We start from the raw sequence: 26,897 nt of genomic DNA on the forward strand, positions 1-26,897 counted from the left end.
GAAGATATAGAACGTTAGAGATATTCAGAAACTTAGTTATTAAATTTAAGAAAACTTCTCAATTATCAGAAAGAAAATATGCCAAAGTAAATGGTAGTGAAAGAAAAAATTAAAAGCAGTGCAAAGGACAGCATATATTTCCTGTGACATGGGAACAAAACCAAGAATGGTTTCTTGCTGTTTTTTCCTTCTGCTCTCAAAAAAATTCAGTCCTAAAGTCTTGAAGTTGGCCTGAGCAAGCAGGGACTTGGTACTGGAGCAGGATGTTGGAGGCTGACCCAGGATTAGGATGGTGTCAGCAAAGGGAACCGTGTGTTGCAACCATGTGGTTAGGAAGGATGCGATCATAGCAGGACATTCCTCAGGGCCATCAAAGCCTGTGTGGGGTGAGGATATGTCTGTGTCAGAATGGTAGTGGAGTGAAGCAGGCATAAAGAGGTGGTCCTAGAACAAGATTTTGGAGGTAAAGTGGCTTGAGAGAAGACAACATGAATGGGCTGCCTGGTTAGATTCACTGTTTCTCGAATGAGGTGAGAAAGGGTATCTGCACATAGGGCAACTGACCTTGAGATGTCAGAGCCTAGGCAACATCAGGAGGGTGACTACATGGGAACAATTTGGTTCAGTGTGTCAAAAGCCTAAATAGGGTAAGGAGAGTGGGGGCAAGGGGGAGGGGTGGGAAGCAGCCTGGTGCAGGATTTTATAGCCTAAAAGGAATGTGGGAGCCCAGACAGGGTGAGGAGGGCATGTGAGTGTAGCCTGGCCTGGAGTGTTAGAACCTGAGGCAGATTCACAGAGGCAGCTAGGTGCCTGGTTGTTGGAGACCATGCAAGGGAAGAAGGGCATCTGTGTACGGAGCTGGCCTGGTGTGGGGTCTCAGAGCCTATGCATGTTGAAGAAGCGGTTTCTGTGCAACAGAAGTATAGGCTGTCAGATCAGAAGCAGAGTGAAAAGAGCATCTATACAGGAGGATAGCCCGGCATTGAATATCAGAGCCTAAGCAGAAAGAAGAGGGTGTCAGAATGGAAAGATGGCTCTGTGAAGGGAGTTGTAGCTGAAGCAGGCTTAAGAAGGGTATCTGTACATAGAAGTGGCCTGGCATGGAGTTTCAGAGCTTAAATGGGGTAAGGAATCATCTCTGTGGAAGAATGACCTGGCTTGAGGTACAAGAGCCCAAACGGTGTGGGTATTGTGATGGTTTGGCATGTCAGAACCTAAGTAAGATGGGAGCACATCTGTGTAGGGGAGGTGAGTGTCATTGATAGGAGATTGTAATGGGCTAAGTGATAGCCCTAAGCATCAGAGTCCTAATTCTCACGACCTTATTTGTGATTAAGTAAAGATGTTTTGATTATCTTGTACTTGTCCTTAGATTATCTGGTTGGGCCCTAAATACTGCCTAGGTGTCTTTCTTAAAAGAGAGGCAGAGGGAGATTGGACACACACACAAAAGGAGAAGACGATTGGGGCGCCTGGGTGGCTCAGTCGGTTAGGTGTCTGACTTTGGCTCAGGTCATGATCTCGCGGTCCAAGAGTTCAAGCTCTGCATCAGGCTCTGTGCTGACAACTCGGAGCCTGGAGCCAGCTTTGGATTCTTTGTGTCCTTCTCTCTCTGCACATCCCCCACTTGCACTTTGTCTCTCTCTCTCTCCCTCTCTCTCTCTCTCTCTCTCTCTCTGTCTCTCTCTCTCTCTCTCTCTCTCTCTCTCTCTGTCTCTCTCTCTCTCTCTCTCTCTCTCACACACACACACACACACACACAAATAAACATGAAAAAATTTTTAAAAAAAAAGTGATGTAAAGATAGAGGTAGAGATTGATGTGAGCAGCTGTAGACCAAGGAATTCTAATAGCCACAGAAGCTGGAAAAAGCAAGGAACAGACTTGCTCTTAGAGCCTTTGGATGGAGTGCTGCCCTGCCGACACCTTGATTTCAGCCCATGAAACTGATATTAAATTTCTGGCTTTCAGAACTGAGAGAATAAATGTTTTCACCCACTTTGTGGTAATTTGTTACAACAGCCTTGGAAACTAATACAAAGATAAACTATGTATAGTGAAATTGATCAGATATAAAAATGTATTGAGAATCATGGTATGCCCCATTTCTCAGTTGGGGAGTTGAGTTATGCTAATTTCTAGAAAGGGAGGAAAGTAGATTGAACTCTGTAGTGTTGCACTGAAATTAAAGATATGGGAATAAATTCATGGTTTTGTTTATTTTAGAGAGTGCAAGTGGGGGAGAGGGGCAGAGCTGAGAGAGAGAGTCTTAACTAGGCTTCACGCTGATCCCACGACCCTGGGATCATGACCTGAGCTGAAATCAAGAATTGGACGCTCAACTGACTGAGCCACTCAGACACCCCAATTCCTGGTTTTTAATATATAGATTGATATAGAAATGTAGATGTAAGTGTGTATGTGTATGGATACATATATGTGTATATGTAAACACAGATGTATGTATATCCTTATGTACATACATTTTCTGGCTCTGTGATCTAGAGAACCTGGGAACAGTGACACCCTAAAAGTGAAAATGCCTAACATCCAGTTCTTGCTTCCCAAGACCATTGTCCACTAAAATGAACTAGGGGTGGGAGCTGATCAAGATGGTGACATAGGAAGGTCCCTTCCTCCCATGGACACACTACTAAATGCACAACTGCACATGGAACACTTCTTTCTGAATGAGATCCAAAAACTAGCTGAGTAAGTCCTACACGTCAGACAGATGAGAAAATACCTACATTAAAACAGGTAGGAAAGGCTTAGACACCCTCAACTACTGGTAGCTGCTAAGAACAGAGGAAGAGGCTTGGATAGTCCAAAGTTTGAGGGACAGCTAGGAGCTTGGGCTTGGCTGATCTGCAGAGTTTATCTACATGATACTACTCTGTCAAGACTAGGAAAGGTAGCATTTTGTCTAATACTCAGAAACCAGTCAAAGAAAATGAAGAAACAAAGGAATATGTTCTAAACAAAAGAACAAGAGAAATATTCAGAAACAAATTAATGAAGCAGAGATAGATGATTTACCTGAGAGTTCAAAATAAGTCATGAAGATTCTCTCCAAGGTCAGGAAGCAATGTATGACTAAAGTGAGAATTTCTACAGGACATAGAAAATATATAAAGGACCAAACAGAAATCACAGAGCTGAAGAATATAATAACTGAACTGAAAAATTAAGTAGAGGGTTTTAAAGCAGACTAGATCAAGTGGAAGAAGAGATCAGCAAACTTGATGGGGCAGTGGAATTCCTACAGAGGAATTCCTACAGAGGAGGAAAAAAAGAAAAAAAAAACTGAGGGGATTTATGGGACACCACCATCAAAACAAACCAACATATGCATTATAGTAGTCCCAGAAGGAGGAGAGAGAAAGGAGCAGAAAGCTTACAGAAAAAGCTGAAAACTTTCTTAAACTGGGGAAAGAAAGAGACATCCAGATCTAGGAGGGCTAGGAAGACCAAGAAAGATAAATCCAGAGACCCACACCAAGACATATTATGATTAAATTGTCAAAAGTTAAAGACAAGTATAGGCACGTGGCGGGCAGGCCTGGAGGAGGCGGGTCCGTATCTGCGTGTGCCTCAAGGCTCCCGCCCAGCCTGAGGAGAGGTCACAGCGGGAGCCTGCTGCCGCCTAGGCCTCTGCCGCCGCTATCTCCGCGGGGTCTGAGTGCCGGGGCTGCAGCCATGGCCTACTGCCAGCAGGAAGGGAAGGATCAAATCATATTTGTGACCAAAGAAGACCATGAAACCCCAAGCAATGCAGAGCTGGTGGCTCATGACCCCAATGATCCATATGAGGAGCACGGATTGATCCTGCTAGATGGAAACGTTAACTGGAACTGCCCATGCCTTGGGGAAATGGCCAGTGGCCCCTGTGGGGAACAGTTCAAGTCAGCCTTTTCCTGCCTCCACTATGGCACAGAGGATGTCAAGAGGTCAGACTGTGTAGACCAGTTCCGGGACATGCAGAAATACCCCGACCTCTATCCCCAGGAGGACGAGCAGTAGGAGGAGAAGAAGCCAGCAGAACGTTTAGAAGAGACTGCTTCCACTGAGGCTGCTGTAATCAAAGAAGAGGAAGGGTCAAGCTAATGAAGGCCATAAGGCACTGGGCTCCATTCCTTCTCCAGAGTGATATGAATCTTTTGTAAGATGCCTTTTGGTCATTCTCCCAGAACGTGTTTTTCCCTCTGTTGTTCTGTGCACTGTAATGTTCAAAATAACTTATTTTGATGATCAGGGGTCTTGGTTCTTTGACATACACACTGGAAAAAATGTATGTGTCTCCCATAAACCTACCGGCAAATGTAGCTGTCACTTTGGAATTTTCAGATTATCCTGAATTTTGCCTCTTTGAAATAATGTCCTGATTATGCTCAGCAACTAGAAATTGTTATCTGGGAGTATCTTGTGAGTGAGCTGATTTATTCTGATTGATTATATTCCCTTGTAGATTTTATATCCCTGTGGGAAATGAAATAGAAACAAAACCATCTTCCTTTAAAAATGCTGGAGTGGGGCCATTCCCAGTAAAAGGCCAAATGATCAGATACGTATTTCTCATGAACCATCTTGACCTTGAGTATGTGAGGAGGTACTGTAGTTCATTTCTGATGCATTTTGGTTTCCATTTTCACTTTGAGCTCCAGGTTTTCCATGTTTGGAAATTGGAACTGTGGACCCTCTGATTCACAGTCCCTTTCTAAGTGAAGAGAAAGGCTGGTTTTGCTGTTGTTCTTCTGCAAGCCCTGGTTTGGGGCCTGTGTTCACACTGGCTCTGTGTCAGCCTGTTCAATGCAGTGTTCTTGAGAGGTGGGGACCTAATTGTTACCAAAGTAGCAGCCAAGAGAAGAAACGGTGTGAATTAAGTAGTCACTTAAAAGGAAAATAAGACTTTGACCTGGTATTGAATGTGTGAACTAAAAATGTTTTTGATATAAGGAAATATAAATATGAAAAGTTCATTGAAATTTCTCCTTGAAGATACTGGTAAGCCAGTTTGAGTCCATTAAAATTTTCGGTGTTGAGTTAAAAAAAAAAAAGTTAAAAGACAAGTATAGACTATTGAAAGCAGCCAAAGAAAAGCAACTTGTTATGTAAAAGGGAACCCCTCTCAGCCCCCTGCCCCATAAGACTCAGCAGATTTTTCAGCAGAAACCTTGCAGGCCAAAAGGGAGAAGGATCATATATTCAAAGTGATGGACAATAAAACTGCCAACCGATTATACTTTACCCAGCAAAGTTACCATTCAGTATTGAAGAAGAGATAGAGTTTTCCAGATAAGCAGAAGCTGAGAGAGTTCATCATCACCAGACCCACCTCACAAGAAATGTTTAAAGGAATCTTTCAAGGTGAAAGGAAAGAATGCCAGTTAGTAGCAGGAAAAGAGTATTTTCCTACTCGAAGCCAGCATTACCTTGATTCCAAAACCAGACAAAGACCCCACTAAAAAGGAGAACTGTAGACCAATCTCCCTGATGAACATGGGTGCAAAAATCCTCAGCAAGATACTAGCCAACCGGATCCAGCAATACATTAAAAAAATTATTCACCATGACCAAGTGGGATTTATAGCTGGGATGCAGGGCTGGTTTAATATCTGCAAAACAATCAGTGTGATTTATCACATCAATAAAAGAAAGGACAAGAACCACATGATCCTCTCAATACATGCAGAGAAAGCATTCAACAAAATACAGCATCCTTTCTTGATAAAAACCCTTTAGAAAGTAGGGATAGAAGGATCATATGTCGAGATCATAAAACCCATGTATGAAAGACCCAACGTTAATATCATCCTCAATGAGGAAGAACTGAGAGCTTTCTCCCTAAGGTCAGGAAGAAGACAGGGATGTCCACTCTCACCACTGTTACTTAACGTACAATTGGAAGTCTTAACCTTAGCTTCAGCAATCAGACAACACAAAGAAATAAAAGGCATCCAAATTGGCCAGGAGGAGGTCAGACTTTCACTCTTTGCAGATGACGTGATACTCTATATGGAAAACCCAAAAGATTCCACCAAAAAACTGCTACAACTGATCCATGAATTCAGCAAAGTGGCAAGACATAAAATCAGTGCACAGAAATTGGTTGCATTTCTATACAACAACAATGAAGCAACGGAAAGAGAAATCAAGGAATCGATCCCATTTACAATTGCACCAGAAGCAATAAATACCTAAGAATAAATCTAACCAAAGAGTTGAAAAATCTATACACTGAAAACTATAGAAAGCTTATGAAAGAAATTGAGGAAGACACCAAAAACAGGTATGCTGTTCAAAGGGGTACTGCACCCCGATGTTTATAGCAGCACTATCAACAATAGCCAAAGTATGGAAAGAGCCCAAATGTCCATCAATGGATGAATGGATAAAGAAGATGTGATACACACACACACACACACACACACACAATGGAGTATTACTCGGCAATCAAAACAATTAAATCTTGCCATTTGCAACTGCATGGATGGAACTAGAGGATATTATGCTAAGTGAAATTAGAGAAAGACAAATATCCTATGACTTCACTCATGTGGACTTTAAGATACAAAACAGATGAACATAAGGGAAGGAAAGCAAAAATAATATAAAAACAGGGAGGGGGACAAAGTGTAAGAGACTCTTAAATACAGAGAACAAACAGGGTTACTGGAGGGGTTGTGGGTAGGGGGAGGGGCTAAATGGGTAAGGGGCATTAAGGAATCTACTTCTGAAATCATTGTTGCACTATATGTTAACTAACTTGGATGTAAATTAAAAAAATAATTAAAAATTTTAAAAAAGGAAAAGAAAGTATAAAAAGCAGTGGTAAAAAAGTAGAACATATATGCTTGGATAACAGGTATTCAATGCATGCGTGTAACAATGTTAGCTATAACAAGCACCATTTGAAAATTCAGAGGAACCTTTTAAGGATTTCAAACAAATTCGACTTTCAGTATAACTGCACCTAAAGTACTTAAACACAGGTCATCAGAACCTCTATTTGTCATAAACTTTTGAGTTTATTGTTGGGACCACATAAATCAATAAAACCCGGATAACCTTTTAGAGATCCCTTAAATATGGCCACAGTTGCATTTAAGCAACCAGGGCTAAAGAAAAATATCATTAATTCTTTTAAAACAGACATAAAATGAAATTATCAACTGAGAGGGAAAAAAAGGTAAATAAAAGTATAATACTCACTGGTAAAAGTAAATACGTAGTTATATTCAGAATACTCCAGCTCTGCAATGGTGATGAGTAAATCACTTGTAACTGTAGTATGAAGGTTAAAAGCATTAAAAAATATCTGTACCTACAGTAATTTAATTGGATACACATTGTGAAAAGATGCCGATTGTGACATCAAAAACGAAATGGGGGCGGAAGTTTTGTTATGTGTTTGAAGTTATCAACTTAAAATAGACTGTTACAGATATGTTTTTTGCAAACCTTGTGGTGACCACAAAGCAAAAACCTATAGTAGAAATACAAAGTGTAAAGAGAAAGGAAATCAGAGCATATCATTATAGAAAATCACCAAATACCAATGGGAGAGAACAAGGAAAAAAAGGAACATAGGAATTACAAAATAGAACACAATTAACAAAATAACAAATGGTAAGTCTGTAACTGTCAGTAGTTACTTTAAATGTAAATGGACTAAAATCTCCAATAAAAAGATAAAGATTGTATAGTTAAATGTTTCTTGGTTTTGTGTATCTTTTAAAAAACCAGCTAGCAATTTCATTGATATTTTCTGTTATGGGAATGGGGTCTCCATTTATTTCTGCTCTGGAGACTTGCTTTTTGTTGTATGTAAGTGGGGTCATGCAAGATTTGTCCTTTTTGTCTGCCTTGTTTCACATAACATAATGTTAATCATTTTATAAAAGGAAATCATGTAGCCAAGAAGTGCAGCATCACTTAACAAATCCTTAGCAGCTTCTGCATTGTTTTCTAGAATTCCTTCCAACTTCAGAGCATCCAAAGCTTGTTTCAGGAAGTCTACACTGTCTATGTAACTTGGGGAGAGATGTCTGAAAAATGATATATTATCTCTATCTCTTGACTAATATATTTCTGGATCTTTAATTATGGCATCTAATTAATTTTAGGATAACTTAATTTGTTAAAGTATATTGTTACTATAAATCTTTGACCTAAGAACCTTGTACTATTTGTAGTACTTTTCTGCTATTGATAATGACCGGTTATCAAACAAGAATTTTAGTAATCTAAAACACTCTAATCCAGTGTGCTGTATGTTTTGAAAGTAGCAATTAGACTTTATTACTTTGTTTTTAAAAGAGTCCTAGTGGGAGGGGAAAATCCTCTTATTTGGCATTCTTGTACTAGGAAGCATTTTATGTATGAAATATTTTAACTGGAAAACCAAGATAATTTTTTGTACATCTGCAGACTTGGAACATCAGAAAAGAGACTAGAAGTATCTTGTTTGGTTTGTCCAGTTCAATTCAGGAAAACTTGATTAAGCATAGCCCACACTGGGTGGAAAGTAATGTGAATTACCTTTTTTTCAGACTCATTTAGTAAAGGCTCTTCAGGTTATTTTAACAGAAGACAGTGTGAGGTAAATTGTGGTAGAGAAGATACATGACGTATAGTGAGAAAATGTTAGAGCATTTTATTCCAGGAGAGGTTTGGATGTGGTAAAACTTCTTGTAACACTTCACAGGTTAGGTTGACAGGAAACCAGGTGCAAACTCCCACCTTACTCTTAGCCCCTCTCCTGCTCAACTGCTCTCTGTTCTGAGCAGCTTCTTCAGTCTTTTCTACCTCAGCACTTCTGTTCTTCTCTGTTCAGATGGGTTACCATGTCTACAGGACAGTCACAGAGTTCTTATGCATGAGATTCGGCAACAGCTGAGACATAAAAATAGTTACTAGGAATCATTTTAACCATTAACGAGGACTAGGTCCAGAGAAATGGGGGGTGGGGGGAAGAGTTTAAATATATGTGGAAAATGGAGAGAAGCATACAGGTAACTTCTAGCTTTATGCATAGGGACTTTGTCCCCTTTCTGTTCAGATGCATATATTTTTACTCCCTGAGATTGGAGAAATTACAACTTGGAAAGTTACAGTGCCTTATGGAAAAAAGAACAGGAGCTATATTCTCTGTCCTTCTAGGCTTTTGATATGCTTGGAATACTTTTTTCTGACTAATATTTTACTAATATCATTTGAGTCTTTCCTTAGATTTTACTCTTGTCAGTCTTTCGTCTAATTTTATCATGGATTAGATGCTCTTCTTACATCCTGAGCTTATCCACACTGAATTAAATTTGCTTATTGTATTTGTCTAGACCCGTGTTTCTCAACTGGGGCTTCCTAGGACATTTGGCAATGTCCGGACCCATTTTTGGTCTTCCCAATTGTGGGGATTCTACTAGCATCTAGTGGGTAGAGGTCAGGGATGCTGTATGTTGCATTTTTAAATTTGTATAAAAATGTAATGAAAAATATACTGTATGTGGTATCCATTTCCCATTAATATTTCCTTCTTTTCATGGTAGTGTAGATTTTCATGAGTGGCTATATCTTCTAAATGTGGTTTAAAACCTTAAAATATGTGTATTAAGAATAAGAATATTGGGGCACCTGGGTGGCTCAGTCGGTTAAGTGTCCAACTCTTGATTTGAGCTCACATCGCCATCTCATGGTCGTGGGCTCAAGCCGTGCATGGGGCTCCATGCTGAGCACAGAGCCTGCTTGGGATTCTCTCCTGCCCTCCCTGTGTGTGTGTGTGTGTGTGTGTGTGTGTCCGTCCGTCCCCCTCCCCTGCTCATGCACTTGCATGCATGCTCTTTCTGTCTCAGAAGTAAATAAATAGGGGCACCTGGGTGGCTCAGTCAGTTAAGCATCTTGATTTCGGCTCATGTTATGATCTCAGTGTTCGTGAGTTCAAGCCCCACGTCAGGCTCTTGGCTGATAGTGTGGGTCCTGCTTGAGATTCTGTCTCTGCCCCTCCCCTCTTTGCACTCACATGTGTTCTCTGTCTCTCAAAATAAATAAGTAAACTTAAAAAAATAGTAATGAAAGTAAATAAACCTTAAGAATATTTCTGGGTAATAATTTCAGATGAAAATTAGCATGCTTTCAGGGAAAATAAGGATAATAAGGATAATATACCATTTAATGTACTATTTATTAGGTATTTAGATTCTGTGCATTTATTATTAAATCCCAAAATGTATTGGTATGGTAACAAAGCTTCTTGCAGCATCCTCATTACTACATTTACCTTGGTTTTAAATGAAATGTTGTAAATGAGAAATTCCAACTGTTCTTTATAGTGGTAACAGTCTTTCATTTTATTTTGAGTATGCAAATCTTGTCATTCAGAAAGCATGTATCCATTGCCTATAATGAGCCAGGTATTTCGGTGTTTGGGACACAAGCCAGTTATTGCTTTCAAAAGAGCCAGGGAGAAATGATGTAATCCCACGTGGATTACACTTAGCAGCCTATGTACACAATACTTGGGGGAGGACTTAGCAAGAGAGGGAACTGAAGCTATCGCAGATCTCTCAGGCTAAGAATAAGGGGTAGACTTTATAGGCAGAAAGAATAGTTAGTGTCTAAGTAAAGAGCCATAAAGAGCATGATACTTCCAAGTCATTGTGCTTGATTATAGTTTATGGTGCTTAGGGAATAGAGTGTGTTAAAAGATGATTTTCAGAAAAAAGTAAAAAGAACTGTGACTGTCCGACAGATACAACAGTGAACATGTGTTTAGGATTTTATTAAACTCATTCAGTGAAATAACTAGATAGAAAAGTTTTAAAACTTTCAAATTTATATGAAGCATCAGAATGTTGAAATAAATTATAACTGGAGGCAGAACTCTTCTGTAGAGTTGGGAGGAAGTCAGGTGAGTCTTTGCATGTCTCTTGTCAGTTACCTACCATTTGTAGATTTGTAAAATAGCTGCCTTGAATTGATCTGACAATGCATAGTTTTCCATTGGAATACAGATTTTTTTTCCCTACAGGAGTGACAGGAAATTGTAAAGTACCTTCCAATGCCCTGTCAGACACTTTGTACTGTATATAACAGGGAGTCAACAGAATTTTTGGATTAGGGGAATGAAATCAGGTTGTAATTTTAGATAAAACAATTGAGGTGGCAGCATATAGGATTAATTAATGAGGGAACATTCAGTGTAGGGGAATGAGTTAGGCTTTTACAGTGGTAGTAAAAGTGAAGAGTGGGGAGGGGCGTCTGGTTGGCTCAGTCAAGTGTCTTGGCGACTCTTGGCTTCAGCTTAGGTTATGATCTCATGGTTTCCTGAGTTCAAATCCCGTGTCAGAACCACACTTGTGAGAAATAAGCCCACTGATCCAATAAAGGAGGGATGCAGAGACTGGGAGCACAGTGAAGTGAGGCTTTTTTTTTTTTTTTTTTTTTTTTTAATTTTTTTTTCAACGTTTTTTATTTATTTTTGGGACAGAGAGAGACAGAGCACGAACGGGGGAGGGGCAGAGAGAGAGGGAGACACAGAATCGGAAACAGGCTCCAGGCTCCGAGCCATCAGCCCAGAGCCTGACGCGGGGCTCGAACTCACGGACCGCGAGATCGTGACCTGGCTGAAGTCGGACGCTTAACCGACTGCGCCACCCAGGCGCCCCGAAGTGAGGCTTTAATCAAGGTTCCTGCAAGAACTGGTGTCTGATGGACAGGCACACTTGGGGCAGTCACAGCAGACATTTTATCTCCTAGCATGTAAGTCCCTCCCTTGGTTCCTTATTGGCTGAGCACTACAGAGGCTACAGACTTACTCAGACATGGCCTTTGCCCATGTAAGGCAAAAAGTAGTCTGATTAGAACAAATTTATTCCCTGAGGTGATGCAGAGACTTTCAGTCCCCCCTCCCTTTGTTCTATGGCTCATGCTCATGAGCAAAAATAAGCCCACAAAATGGAGAGGGGAAGAACCAGAAGTGAAATGTCTAAGGGTTTGGGACTCTACTGTTGGGGTGGGGGCTGGGGGAGGGGGGTTCATACATATTTCCAATAGTCTGTAAACCTACCGTTAACTAGACAGCACAGCTTGTATTTGGTATTTCTGAAAATGAATCATCTCCCTCCTCACACACTGACAGCATGGAGCCTGCTTGGGATTCTGTCTCTCTCTGCCCCTCCCCCACTCACACTGTCTTTGTCTCTCTCAAAATAAATAAGTAAACTTAAAAAAAAAAAAAGAGTGAAGAGGGGGGATGGTCAGTGGATGTTAGGATGTAGACTACTTTAAGACTTACGCACTGATTAAATAAAGCAGACAAGGAGGTTTCTGGCCTAAGCAATTGTAAGGGCAGTGGGTCATTTTACTGAGAAAGGGACTACAAGGAATATAAAGAGATGCAGTGTTTGGGGCAAGATCATGGCAGTTTTTGGACATGGGCCTTTTGACATGAGGTGGGGAACCAAGGTAGAAATGTCCATTATACAGTTAGAAATCCGATTTGGAGCTCAGAAGAAAGATTGTGGGCTAACGATTTAGTTAAACTGAAATTTATATAACAATAAATACCTTCAACCCGGGAGGACTTAAGTATGGAGGAGAGGAAGAAGGCCAGAAACCCTGGGGAACATCTTTATTTGCTTGATACGCAGGAATAATTATGTATGTCACAGAGCGTTATTATAATTTGGTTAAGTATCAGTCTTTTAATAATGATGCTTGCTTAGCTTAATTTTATCTTTCATTAACATCTGAAGCTATTTTTTTTCCTAGTTTATAGCCTATTTGTAGTACAGCAAGAGAACTTTGAAACCCAAATTCTTTTTTTTTTTTTTTAATTTATTTATTTTTGAGAGAAAGAGACAGAGCATGAGTGGGAGAGGGGCAGAGAGAGGGAGACACAGAATCTGAAGCAGTCTCCAGATCTGTCAGCAAAGAGCCCGATGTGGGGCTCAAACTCACAGACTGCGAGATCATGACCTGAGCCGAAGTCAGATGCTTAACTGACTGAGCCACCCAGGCGCCCCTGAATCCCAAATTCTTAATTCTCACTTTATATACTTCCTCATTTTAGATTTCAAGTTGACAGAGACTTAGTTTGGAGCCTTGCGCTAGTGTGAAAAGTGGTGTCACCAGTGGACAGAAAATGGGAAAGAGGAAATCACCCTTAGGTCTTTAGTAATGGGTTATTTTCTTTAAAGCACTGTGAATTTCCATAATTAACGTCAGTATCAAATGCATTCCAGATTCATTGGGGTGGGAGCTAAGTTTGCATTATTATGTAGCTAAGTTTGAGTTGATTCTGCTGTTCAGTAATTGAAGGGAAGACAGCCAAAATTTATGTTCCCATTTTACCTTTTTTCACAATCTCATAGTTAATACAGCATTGCCCTTTTTTTTGAGGGAATATATTCACCCTATTTTATCTTATTCATGGTTTGTAGTTAATTTTGAGGTAGCAACCCCTTTCTTTCCATCACTACTACCGATTACTTGTAGATGGGAAGTATAATTTTCAGGTTATTAAATCTGCTTATCTCATTTTTAAAAATGCACATGTGTAGATATGTGTAAATTATAAAATTCATTTAGAAAATACTGTCACAAGAATTTGGAGATGCTTTTGAAATTGGCCTCTTTTCATATTTACTAGTATTTGAGGATTAAAGTTCAGCAAAACATTGAAAAATCTTAACTTTTTTTCTTTTTAGATCATCCAATTATGATGGGTTTTGAACCCCTTGTTAACCAGAGGCTACTTCCACCTACCTTCCCTCGATATGCAAAAATAATTAAAAGGGAAGAAATGGTCAACTATTTTGCAAGATTAATAGATAGAATAAAAACTGTTTGTGAGGTGGTCAATTTAACAAATTTACATTGTATTCTGGTAAGTACAAATCTCTGTTTTGGATTATGATTTTGATTGAACAACAGAATAGTTTATCACTTTTTAGACTGTCCCATGGATAAATAATATTGTTTGCTTTCTTTGATAGCTGGAGGATTAAGTGTTGTATATGTATTGTCTGTATTTTTCTATTTAATCTTCACAAGGATTATATACTATCCATCTTAGAGATTAAAAGACTGAAGTCTAGATAATTCACCCAAGTTTGAAGAATGGGAATTTAAACCCTGGATTCTGTCTTCAAAACTTTTGTGTGTATACACATACATATGTACATGCATGTATACATGTATATTTTCATATAAAACTTAGATCGTGGTGCTTATTAACCTGCTTTCTTTTATCACTAATCTCTATATCATGAACATCTTTCTTTTCATGTCAACAAATAAACATATTTCTGTGTTATTCAATTGGCTACATGGTATTCCATTGTAAACATAGATCACAATTTTTACCAGTTCATTCATATTATATTGAGGCCCTTTTCAGCGTTTTAATGTTATAAACGATACTAATGTGAACATTTTTGTAAGTAAACCTTTGTATCATCTGCTTCCTTCTTCCTTAAGTTATAATCCTAAACCATGAAGCTGCTGGGTTGAAGAGTATATACATTTTTACATATTTTGGATTAATCTTCTTTATGGGTTAAAATATAGAAAAGCAATGTTAGGAAGGTAGAAAATATGCAGAATAATACTGTTGTTATTTAGACATAAGCACACTAATTTATTTTGCACAACTCTGCATAGAGATACGTAATTCCTAGCCCGTGTCATTTTCCCTGTGAGGTCTTCCTTGTTGGTTCTAGGCTGCTTCTGTTCCTGTATTCCTGGAGATGATTATTATCTCATTTACATTCCTGGAATTGAGCAGCAGCCTCTGGAATATATTTTTTCATGGTCAGCAAAGATTTGTGCTTTTGTTTATGCTTTTTCTTGTAATAACTTTGTTTTCCCTTCTAATTCTTTGTCATTAACACCAGTATGAGTCTTCATTGCTTAGTGAAACTTCCCCTGTTTGTGTCTTTGTTACCTCATTTCTGTTTGCCTTTTTTTTTTTTTTTTTTTGTAGTTTTGTCCTTATTCTGTCATAAGAATCATGGAATCTTAAAGGTTGAAAAGATCATAAACATAACCCAGTTCATTTTACAGTTCATCGTATAGGTAAACAAAGTTAAGGCTTAGAGGGCTTGTAACCAAAATAGATGATTGGTTAGTGGCATATCAGGAGTTAGAGACTTTCTTATTCTTCTGCTATATCTCCTTTTTTGATTCTTAATTATGTAAATGTATATTTGTGTTCAGATTAATTGTAAGATTTTTGAAAAGAAATTGATCAATGTGAGTTGGAATAAGAATAATGCAACAGTTGGAATTTGACGTTCTGGCAGAAAGTTATGGATTGCCTTGTCGGAAAGTTGAATGCTGAATGACACACCATAGCTGGGGGAGTCAGGCCTGCACTTCCAGCACTGGACATGAAGAGGGCATAGAAGGAGAAGAATCTGGCTCCCTGGAGCACTTGGGACAGGAATACGTGTTGTGGGGATGAGGGGAGGTAGGGAGTAGTTGAGGCTAAGAATAGAGGAAAAGATTAAAGTTAGAGGGAGAAGGAACCAAACAGTCTGGTAGTTCTGCCTAAGAAACCAGTCACTGTTCAGATAAAGAGTACATCTCAGTGGAAAATTGGGAAAGGACATGAGCATACACACTGAAAAGGAAGTAAATGTGAAAAAGGTATAACCTTACTAGTAATTGAAGAAATGCAGTTTATAACAACTAGATTGAAAAGTATAGCAATATTTAATGTTGATGGAGGGAAATAGTAGCTCTCCTATACTCCTGTGGCTGTCTCTCTCAGAAGTCTTAAAAATAGTGTATATCCTGACCCAGCAACTCCCATTCTAGAGATTTAGCATAAGAAAATCATTTAAGATATGTTGCGAAGATGAACTAAAGAGGTATTTGGTGCGTCATCATTTGTAATCTTGAAAAACTAGAAACACTGGTGATACCACTATCCATCCTGTGGGTATGTGTAGAATATATGCCACAGTGCCGTTAAAAAGCATGTTATAGAAAAATATTGACATAAGGAAATGTTTGTGAATGTCAAGTCATGTTTCAAAAATACTTTACCCATTTTATACATTGTCACACAGAAGTGATGGTCAGACACAGCGAAGTTCAGTTTTTCAAATACTGGAATAACAAATATCAAGATGTCAGTTATGACTGTAGTTTATGGTCTGCATGTTTCTGCATTTTCACATGGGTGAATATGGGTGGGGCAGTTAAATAAATGGATTAACAGTTTGGGAGATGTGGTTGACTGTAGAGAAAAGATTGGAAAGGAACAGGGTAAACACAGGGGGATAATAAATTAAGAGACCGTTACTGCAGTTCAAGGGAGAGAGAATAGAAGGATGGCAGGGAGGTGACATGAGGTTGTCATGTCAGACATACATGAGGAGCTATGTATGAACTAAAATTGATAGCGTATTGGTGATGAATTAAAATATGGGACATGAGAGAGCTTTCAGGAAGGCCCAGGGTTTCTGACTTGCAAACCTTGATACACACTGGTGCTGCTTACCGAAATGGGGAAACTCTCAAAGACCCTTAGTCAACTGAGGGTCTTAGTAAGGCCGATTTTGAGGTACCTTTGAAATATTTATGTAGAGATATTGAATTAGGTATTGATTATATGGATAGAACTTAGAAGTCTGTGTTCAATATATAATTTTGGAACTATTACAAGTAGTAATCAAAGGAAGCATGAATACAGAGAAGATTGTGAGGGAAAAAGTATATAGCTTGAGAAAAGAAAAATAGTCTGGAACTAAACTTTGAACCTACAGAGCAGACTGAGAAGTGACCACAGAGGAAGAAACTCATGGAAGTCAGTTAAAAGGTTTTTCAAAAAGGAAGTCCTGTCACATACTGCTGAGAGGTCAGATGAAAGAGGTGAATAAAGTCCAAAACAGATGTTGATTGGATTTGATGTCAGACAACAGTGGTGACTAGAGTGAAGAGCCAGGCTAGCTTGTGTTGATGAGGGGGGCCTTTGAATAAGGAGAGATGATGCAGCCAACTCCTTTAGAAAGTTTGGCTGAGAAGGCAGTGGTTGAGAGTGAAATGTGGGAGCATGTGACAGTATTTTTCTTTTTAAAGATGGGAGAAAATTTTACTTAAATGTAAATGGGGAGGATATGGCAGAAAGGGAGAACTTAAATATCAGGGAAAAACAAGGATGGATTATTGACCATGTGTAATGTTCTGATAAGACCGGAAGGAATGCAGTGTGTAGTGCAAGTTGGGGGGCCTCCATTGTTAAAGTGGGCAAGGTAGGATCTAGGTACAAATGTGGGTTCAGTGATAACATTCAGGCTGAAGCAGAGGATTGCCTGCTGGATAGATGACTTAATTTTCTTTGTAATGTTAAATGGGAGGACATCTGTGTGGAGAACATTCACTTTGAAAAGTGTGAGCAAGGTATAAAAGTTAATTGTTAAAAAAGTGAATTGACTAGAGAAACTTGGTAGGATTTGGCAGAGCACCCCTTTAAATTGAGGATCATGAGTCTGGAAAATACAGAAAAATATGAAAATGATAGGTAACTACTACCCTATATAATCTACAGAAGTTAACATTTTAGTGTATTTTCTGAGCTTTTTTCTTTTATCTATGTATAAACCCATATATAGTTTTCTAAGCATATCTTTCAGGAACAGTTATATGAATCCAGTTGGCCTGGTTACTTGGTATTTATTTCTGTGAAGTAGGAAGTAAACTTCTACCATTAGTTAGGAAATTATTATTGGTACTATTATTTTCATGGTGTGCATACATAATATTTGTATACACAACTGACTGTTGTTCAGTTAAAAAAAAAATTAGGCTCCAAAATCCTCCATCGTCCTATTGATACAATTAGACAATTCCTATAGAAATGATTCTTAGCTCTTTGTCATATTTTAATTCTACTAGTATTTAATTTGCAGAAGGTCTGATAAAAATTGCATGCTAAATAAAACATTTCTGGCTTTTATTAATCTATTAATGACATTACTTTTTCTGTGTGTATCAGGATTTTTTCTGTGAATTTAGTGAACAATCTCCTTGTGTTCTTTCAAGATCTCTATTACAAGTAAGTTCTACATAGTATTGAAATACTTCTTTAAACATCAAATTATTTGTGTGTTGACATTGTTTTATTGATTGCTGGAACAAAAGTAGATGCTTTTAAAGGATGTTCAACAGTTAGTGTTACATTTTTGTGAGAGAAATATTGGAATATTAGACATTCACCAAGACCATACGCTGGACTATAAAACAAACCTTAATAATTTAAAATCAGTTGAAATCATACAAAGTATGCTCTCTATTTTGCAGTGAAACTAGTAATCCATAAATATTTTCCAAATATTTGGAAATTAACACACTTCTAAACAACCCTTGAGCCAAAGAAGTCTTGAGGATAATTTGAAAATATTTTGAACTGAATGAAAATGAAAATATAACATACAGATTCTGTGGGATATAACTGAAGCAGTGCTTAGAGGAAAATTTATAGGATTAAATGTTTATATGAGAAAAAAAAGAAAATGGTTGCCAGAGGGGTTGGAGATAGGGGAATGAGTGAAATAAGTGAAGGGGATTAAGAGATACAAACTTCCAGTTATAAAATAAATAGGTCACGGGGGTGAAAAGTACAGGATGTGGAATATAGTCAATAGTATCGTAATAACTTTGGTGACAGATGGTAACTGCACTTACCATGGTGAGCATTTCCTGGTATATAGAATTGTCGAATCACTGTGTTCTACATCTGAAACTCATATAATACTGTATGTCAACTATACTTCAATTAAATTTTTTTAAAAAGAAAGCTCTGAAAATTTAAGCTTCTGCTTTAAAAAAAAAAGAGCAAATGAAACTCAAAGCAGGCAGAAGAAAAGAAATACTACAGATAAAAGCAGATATCAGTAAAATAGGAAACAGGTAAACAGTAAAGAAAATTAATGTAACTAAAATCCTGATTCTTTTGAACATATCAGTAAAATTGAAGAACCTCTAACCAGGCAGAACAAGAAAAAAAAGAAGGTATAGTACAGATTAATAATACCACAAATGAAAAAAGAAAGGACCACTGCAGACTCCAAAAGGGTCTGTAAAAGGATATATGGGAAATATTATAAACAACTCTGTGTCCATAAATTCAAAATCATAGATGAAATGGACCAATTTCTTGAAGGACGCTATCAAAACTCATGAAGAAACAGAGAACTTGAATGATCTGTTAAATCATCTGTTAAATGCTTTAATCTCTTCTGTTGTGTTCATGTCACAGTAATGACAGTTATATGTACAATATGTCAAGATTTTGACAGCATTGCTAATACATAACATTTGTTTTAAGACTACTTTCCTGGTGGATAACAAAAAGGTCTTTGGAACCCATCTCATGCAAGACATGGTGAAAGATGCACTTCGGTCTTTTGTCAGTCCTCCGGTGCTCTCCCCAAAGTAAGTACTGTGAGACTTTTCATAGTGTGTACATTTCTTAAAAGCCCCAGGTCTCTGTGCTCGTTTACAGCCAAGGCATAAAAACTGTTGGAATCACATCTTCATGCAGAAAATAAAAAACTCATAGTAAAATTAATTGATTTCTGCTGCATATTATTTAGATTTAAACTAAAGTTTTTGTGAGGTTGACATTAGGCTCAATATGAGAAGAAAACCTTACAAGGAATTATCAAATACAGTAAGTTGCATTGATTCTTACTGTGTGCAAAGCACTGTGTTAGGTAAGCACTTTGGGAGTAATTATAAAAAATCAGATAAGGTCTCTTAATGATCTGAGTCTAGATAAAAATAGAAAATGCAGATAATTATTTCTTAAATTATGTTCTGATAGAAACATGTTGCTTTAATAAGAGGCTGGAAAGGATTTCATACAGCAAGAAATCATCATTTGTGTTGGCATTTTAGAAAAGGAATAAAGCTTTTCCAAAGGGGACGGAAGAAAGGTGTTGTTATTTCTTAGCAAAGAAACCAGCATGTCTAAAGACATGAGCATATGAATTGTGTATTTTAGGAACAGTTAGTGGTTCAGCATTCAATTTGTTGAATAAATCATGCCACATCTCACATAAAACTTTCTCCTCTCTTAACTTGGGTTTCTCAGAAGCAGATCCTGAGACTTAGAAAGTGTTCCCAGGAGCAGCGCCTGGTGGCTCAGTCAGTTAAGCGTCCAGCTCTTGACCTCAGCTCAGGTCATGATCTTACACTTCATGAGATCAAGCCCCTCATTGAGCTCTGCACTGGCAGTGTGGAGCCTGCTTGAGATTCTCCCTTTCTCTCTCTCTCTGCCCCTCCCTCCCTCCCTCCCTCCCTCCCTGTCTCTCTGTCTCTCTTTCTTTCTCTCTCTTTATAAATAAATGAACTTTAAAAGAAAAAAAAAAAAAAAATGTTCCCAGGAGAAACCAGCAGTGTTGTTGGCAAGTGGGACATGCAAAGGAAAAAAAACCGTGCAGAGGTATACTTCAGGGAAAGTAACTCTGGTTATGTCCTGGTGGGGAGCTCTGGAGATAGTGTGGGTAGCACCTCAGAGTTGTTAGGGATAAAACAAAGGAGTCTGAGAATTTACCCACGTACGAGTCCATTAAGGACTGACCCTGGGAGGAGGTAAATTCCCAGGCAGCCTCAGTGTTGGTTATATTCCCTGTTTCATTCACAATAAAAGCCACGGTCCTTATGATTGAGCCTAGGAGGTCCCATACACTCTGGTCTAGACTCCTGTCCTGATGCCTCTCTGGCCTCATCTCTTACCCCACTCCCCCCATCAGCCACACTGCCCTCCTTGCTATTCCAGGAACATACAGGCTCACTCTCACCCTACAACCTTTACACAGAGTCTGAGGTGGAGGACATTTTACTCAGAAATCCCCAAGACTGACTGCCTCACCGCCTTCAAGTCTGTTTAACTTCATCTCCGTCAGGACTGCTTTGATCAGACTGTTTAAGAAGTACAACCTCTCCCCTGCCTCAGCCCAGCACTGGGCTGTATATAGTTCTCTCTCCTGTAACAACGATCTTCCTACCTGCTGTATAATTTGCTCCTTCACTGTGCTTATGTGCTGTATATATACACTACATAATTCTTCACTGTATTCATTTTTTATTTCCCTCTCGTCCTCCCCCCACTCCCGTTAGAATATGAACTCTACGAGGTCAGGGCAGGTCGTTTTGGCTCTTTGTTCACTAATGTATCACAGGTGCAAGAACACTGTCTAGCACACAGCACATGATGAATCTTTGTTGAATGAGTGAATAAATAAATGGCAGTTGGATGGTTAAGATAGTTTGGGACTTACGAGTTTTGAATGCTTTGGTAAAATTTGGTCTTTATGGTCAGTGAGGAAGTGCTCAGGTTTTTAGGAGGAAATTAGCATAGGATAGTATGTATTTTTTTTATGGTGCGTAGTTTTTAATAGGAAGCAAACTGGCAGTGATAAAGGAGGCAAAGTGTTGAGGTAGGCTAATTCGGTACTACAGGCAAGAAATGATAAAGGATTAAACTCTGGGATTATAAAGAAGACAGACCTGAGGAACATTTCAGAGGTAAAATTAATAGGACTTGACAACTGATTCAGCAGGGGAAGGAAAGGAATAAGAAGGTAAATAAGTTGCTTTAAAAAAAAAAAGAAACCAGAAGCTGGTTGTTTATATTATTATATAATATTATGTTTATATTATTATATAAATATATGGTCGTGTTTGAAGTTTAGACAGTGCATAAAATGTGAAAAATAATAAAAATCCCCTGAAGTCTTAGCCTTGAGGTAACATTTTGATGACCATCACTATAGATCTCTCAGATCCCTTAGATCTTTGCTACATAGATGTATGATACACATTTGACTTTATGTAAATGGGATCATGTTAAACAAGCTGTTTTTATCATGAACTTTTAATTACTTTTTGTGGATTGCTTTCTTAAAATTTTTGTTTTTAAAATTCTTTTTTTCCCCCTCACTCAAAGGTACATCATGAATTTGTGTTTCAAATGATCTGATGTAGATCCAATTAATTCTTTATAATGGTTGCCAAATATATCATAATGTGAATGAATTCTGTGCATTGGGGTTTACTGGATGGGGGCATGTGTACTTATAATAGGTATTACCAGATTGCATTCTAAAAGATTGTAACAATTTGTATTTCTGTTAGCAGTATATGAGAGTGCACATTCCCTAACTCCTTTTAATTTTTTCCAGTGTGTTTAGCAGGAAACAATATCTCATTGTTACTTTAATTTGAGGATTTAATACAATATTTATTGAACATTTAGAAATACTTTTCTATGAATTGTTTATATCCTTTGCCCATTAACTTTTAAGTGGTTTACTTTTTTGGAAAATTTATATGAGCTGTTTGTACATTATGAGTATCTAATATACATTGTTAAACAATAGTATCTATCATACAGTATATACCTCCTCATAGTATACAAGTCCTGACTAAATTATCTTTCAACTCCTTCATTTGTGATAGGCATTGCAGATTTTTTTTCCTTAAGTTTTCTTTTGCATCACAATTTTTGCCTTCTGTGTGGTAGTTTTTGCTACTAAATTTTATCCAATATTTTAGGTTTCTCGTTGGAGGTAATCTCCCCAGCACATAGGTTGTACCTTTAGTCACTTCCAAAGATTTTTGTTCAAGGTTTTGTCCAAAGATTTTTATTCTTGTGCATTTAAGATTAAGTGGTGTGAAGATAGAAGTTCAACCTGATTTTCCTTCTAGGTAGTCTGTTGGGTGAGCATCACTTACAATATAAACTATCATTTCCCACTGGATTAAAAGAAGACCACCTTTATTTTACTTGGAAATCCTTTATGTATTGAAATTTTTTTCCAGTTCCAATGATAGTGTTTTCTTTTTGTTTTGTTTTTGATGATTCTTATTATTGTGGCTTTGTCTTAAGTTTTAATATCTTGTTAAGACACGTCCTCTGGCTACATTCTTTTTCAGGATTTTCTTGGCCCTTCCCTGGTTAACCCTTTATTGGGCGTGTGGTTTGCAAATATTTTCTCCCATTCTGTAGGTTGCTTTTTCATTTTGTTGATTGTTTGCTGAGCAGAAGCTTTTCAGTTTGACGTAATCCCGCTGCTTATTTTTGCTTTTGTTGCCTTTGCTTTTGGTGCAAAACCAAAAAATCTTGATCCCCTATGTTTTCTTCTAATATACCAGAAACTTCAGATCTTACATACAAAAGTGAGTCTTTAATCCATTTTTATTTGATTCTTGTGTATGGTGTAAGGGTCCAATGTCATTTCTTTTACATGTGGCTGTCCAGTTTTCCCAGTTTTACTTATTGAAGAGTCTGTCGTTTCACCATTGTATATTCTTGGCTTCTTTGTCAAAAGTTAATTGACCATATATGCATGCTTTTTTTTCCCCCCTAGGCTCTCTATTCTGTTTTATTGATCTATGTGTCTGTTTTTATGCCAATAATATTCTGTTTTGAATACTGTCACTTTGGTAGTATAGTTTGAAATCTGGGAATGTGATGCCTCCAGCTTTTTTGTTCTTTCTCAAGATTGCTTTGTTTTCAGAGTGTTTGGGGTCCCATATAAATTCTGGGGTTGTTTTCTCTATATCTGTGAAACATGCTATTTGAATTTCAGTAAGGATCGACCCTAACAATATTCTTCCAGTCCAAAAGCACAGAATATCTTTCTGTTTATTTGTGTCTTCAGTTTCTTTCACGAGTGCCTTACAGTTTTCAAAAGTGTACTGATCTTTCCCCTCCTTGGTTAAATGTGTTCCTAAGTACTTTATTGTTTTTGGTGCTCTTATACATGGGATTACTTTCTTAATTTCTCTGATAGTTTATTGTCAGTGTATAGAAATACAGCAAATTTTTGTATATTGATTTTTTATACCCTGCAACTTTACTCAGTTAAGTAGTCCAACAGTTTTTTGATGGAATTTTTAGGTTTTCTACATAATATGTCGTCTGCAAACAGACACTTAAAAATTATTTTAAAATTTGTAATTAAATACATCCAGTATTCAGATTTGTAAGTGACATACACTACCATCCATTTAAACAATATTTTTCTTTGGTTTTTATATATTCACCTTTTGGAGAATTGATAAAATTTGATAAATACTTAATGCATATTTATATGAATTTATAAATTTTATCAGTTCCCTTATGTAATAAATATAATAAATTAGTACTTGCTGTTGCCAGGCCAGAACCTTTTTGGGTTCTAGGGAAGAGAAGAACACACCTGCTAACAAGGCACCTCGCATCCAGTGGGAGAGACTGAACAGTAGACAAATACATAATGTGAGTTTGTAGAAAGATAAAGGGGATAGGTAGTTCTCTTAGGCCATAGTTATAGAAAGCACGTGGTGAAATGTGAGTGAACTGAGGGAGTGAGCTGTGGGCTTCCGACAGCAACATCATGTCCTAGAGTAGAGCTGAGCTTGAGTATCAAGGAGTAGCTAATTTTCACGAATTAAATTATTAGAAATACATCTAGATCAGCAGTGCTTAAGCTTTTTTGTCTTGGGACCCCTTTACATTCTTAAAAGTTATTAAAGACCCAGATAGCTTTTGTTTATATGGGTCATGTGTATTGCTACCTACTGTTTTAGAAATTAAAACAATACTTTAAAAATATTTATTAATTTTTTTAAATAGGAAACCCATTACATTAATCGAAACATTTTTGTGGAAGACAACCATGTTTTTAAGAAAAATTAGTGATAAAAGTGGCAGTTTTACATTTTTGTAGATCTGCTTTCTGTCTGTCCTAATAGAAGATAGCTGAATCATTTTGACCTGCTTCTGCTTTCAGTCTGTTAACGCATGCCATGTAGACTCTGGAAACACCTACCGTACACTTGTGAGAGAAGGAATACCAAAGGCGAATAACATCCTAATGCTATTGTGAGAATGGTTTTGACCTTGTCCCCTAGAAAGCATCCCAAAGTCACCACCCCCACCGGGGGAACCTGGGCCACATTCTGAGAGCTGCTGGCTCCCATTTCAAATCCAACTCCCCGCACCCCCCCTCCCCAACACTCCACCCAGTCCTTTCCTCCCACTCTGGTCCTAGAGGTGTCCACTGTGCACTACAGCTTGTGTCTCTTATGAATGCTTATACACTTCACCCAAATATGTGTCCAGAAATAATACATCCATTTATTTTATATGTTTTTAGACTTCACATAAATGTTGTCACACTGTATACATCCTTTTGCAACATGATTTTTTCATTCAACATTAGGGTTTTGAAATCAACAGGTTTGATACTTCGTTCATTGAAATCCACCCTTTGAATATGTTGCAGTTTGTTTTGCTGTTTCTCTATAAATGGGCATTTAAGTTCTTTCTAATTTATTACTATTGAAAACAGTGCTGTAGTGAACTTCTTTGAATATGTCTCCTTGTGCACATAGGCTGTCTATACTTAGAACTGGAATTAATTGCTGATTGTAGGGTACGTGCATCTTCAACCTCACTAGTTTTGCCAAATTGCTTTACAAAATAATTTAACCAATTTGTATTCCAGACAACAGGGTATAAGAATTCCAGTTTTCTTAGACTTTGTGCTTTGTCATAATCAGACTCTTCAGTTTTTGACAATCTGATATGTGTGAAATAGTGTCTGTGTCTGATTTGCATCTTTCCCTTTTCTATTTAACAGTCTCCTTTAGCACTTTTATTATTACTTATTTAGGGTTAGTTACAGTTCAACCTTCATTGTTTGAAGATTCCATATTTGCAGATCTTGCTTACTTGCTAAGATATATTTGTAACCTTCAAATCATTGCTCTGCTTCGCTGAATTCATGGACATGGGCAGAGCAGCAAAAAAAAAAAAAAAAAAAAATTTAGAGTCTCCCGGTACTGAATAAGGAAACTCTGTACCTTCTTTTTCAGTTCTTATACTGTGAACAGCTTCATTAGGTGCCATGTTCTTCACATTTTTGTGCTTTTTGTTGGTGATTTCATAGTTTCAAATGACCTTCATCTGTAATGATACGCTGTCTAGTGTCCCTTAGCACAAGAAGGCTGTGGCATGCCTTTCAGAGAGAATATGTATGTTAGATAAGCTTCACTCAGCCATGAGTTTGGTAATGAATTGGCAATATACATCACATAAAGCATCTCTAAACACATAATGCAAGGTCATGTAGTGATCAGTTGATGAAGATGGTGTCACCAGTGGCTGGCAGGAACCTAACCCAGTATTTTACCCTAGCGGCAATGTTGCCGTATTCTCTAATCCAGTGTCTGCAGCAGCTTTAAAGAATAGAACTATCATGAGTACCGGGAATTGACTGTATATATGACAGAGTTCATTGCATGGTAATATGTAAATGTTATTCCACTGTTTTAGAATTCCAGTGTTAGAGATAAGAAATGTGATCCTGATCTAATTCTTTTTTTGCTTTGTTAAGTGATTGGACACTTTCTTCTGGAAGATTGTAAAGTTTCTGGGTTTTGTTTGGGTTGGTTGGTTGGTTGGTTGGTTGGTTTTTCTGGAATTTAAGAGTTTTACCAGAATGTACGTGTCTGATTTTCAGCTACACCTGTCGGGAACTCAGTCCTTAAAGCCTCAAGTCTTCCGATCAGTAATTTTCCTTTATTTATCTCTTGTCATTTTTGCTGTGATGTGAGAAAGTTCTTCCTTGACCTTCAAGACTACAAGTGAGCATCTTTTCATCTGTTGAATTTTTAAATTTTAAAATCCTAATTTTGGGATCCAGAAAGTCTTTTTTTTTTTTTTTTTTCCCCTCCTTTAAGAGCTTTATTTTAATCACCTTAAGTAACTTTCTTACTTTGGAGTTAAAGATCTAGCAGACCTTCTAGCACTTCTCTTTTGCCACCACCTATTCCTGGTGTTCTGCTTCCTCTTTCTCATGGCTTCTGCGTGCACTGTCATTTCCATTGCATGATTG

General features: G+C 37.8%; 2 protein-coding genes across 3 annotated transcripts in view; both read left to right on the forward strand.

Moving 5' to 3' along the window:
- NAA35 (N-alpha-acetyltransferase 35, NatC auxiliary subunit) overlaps positions 1 to 26,897 on the forward strand; it is a 91,700-nt gene that overhangs the window by 51,181 nt on the left and 13,622 nt on the right. For both annotated transcript variants that reach the window (XM_042913101.1, XM_042913100.1), the window contains exons 12-14: positions 13,707 to 13,885; positions 18,002 to 18,061; positions 19,334 to 19,440. In XM_042913101.1, coding sequence (XP_042769035.1) covers positions 13,707 to 13,885; positions 18,002 to 18,061; positions 19,334 to 19,440 — 346 coding nt within the window. The remainder of the gene's footprint in view (positions 1 to 13,706; positions 13,886 to 18,001; positions 18,062 to 19,333; positions 19,441 to 26,897) is intronic.
- On the forward strand, positions 2,339 to 5,473 carry LOC122205070 (mitochondrial intermembrane space import and assembly protein 40-like). The gene has a single exon (XM_042913116.1). The coding sequence runs from the start codon at positions 3,511 to 3,513 to the stop codon at positions 4,021 to 4,023; it is 513 nt and encodes a 170-aa protein (XP_042769050.1). The 5' UTR covers positions 2,339 to 3,510; the 3' UTR covers positions 4,024 to 5,473.

The sequence above is a fragment of the Panthera leo genome, chromosome D4 (assembly GCF_018350215.1).
Source record: "Panthera leo isolate Ple1 chromosome D4, P.leo_Ple1_pat1.1, whole genome shotgun sequence".
Taxonomy (NCBI): domain Eukaryota; kingdom Metazoa; phylum Chordata; class Mammalia; order Carnivora; family Felidae; genus Panthera; species Panthera leo.

Excerpts from the sequence above, each read along its gene's own strand:
- LOC122205070 (XM_042913116.1), top strand. The coding sequence starts at position 3,511 with ATGATTAAATTGTCAAAAGTTAAAGACAAGTATAGGCACGTGGCGGGC.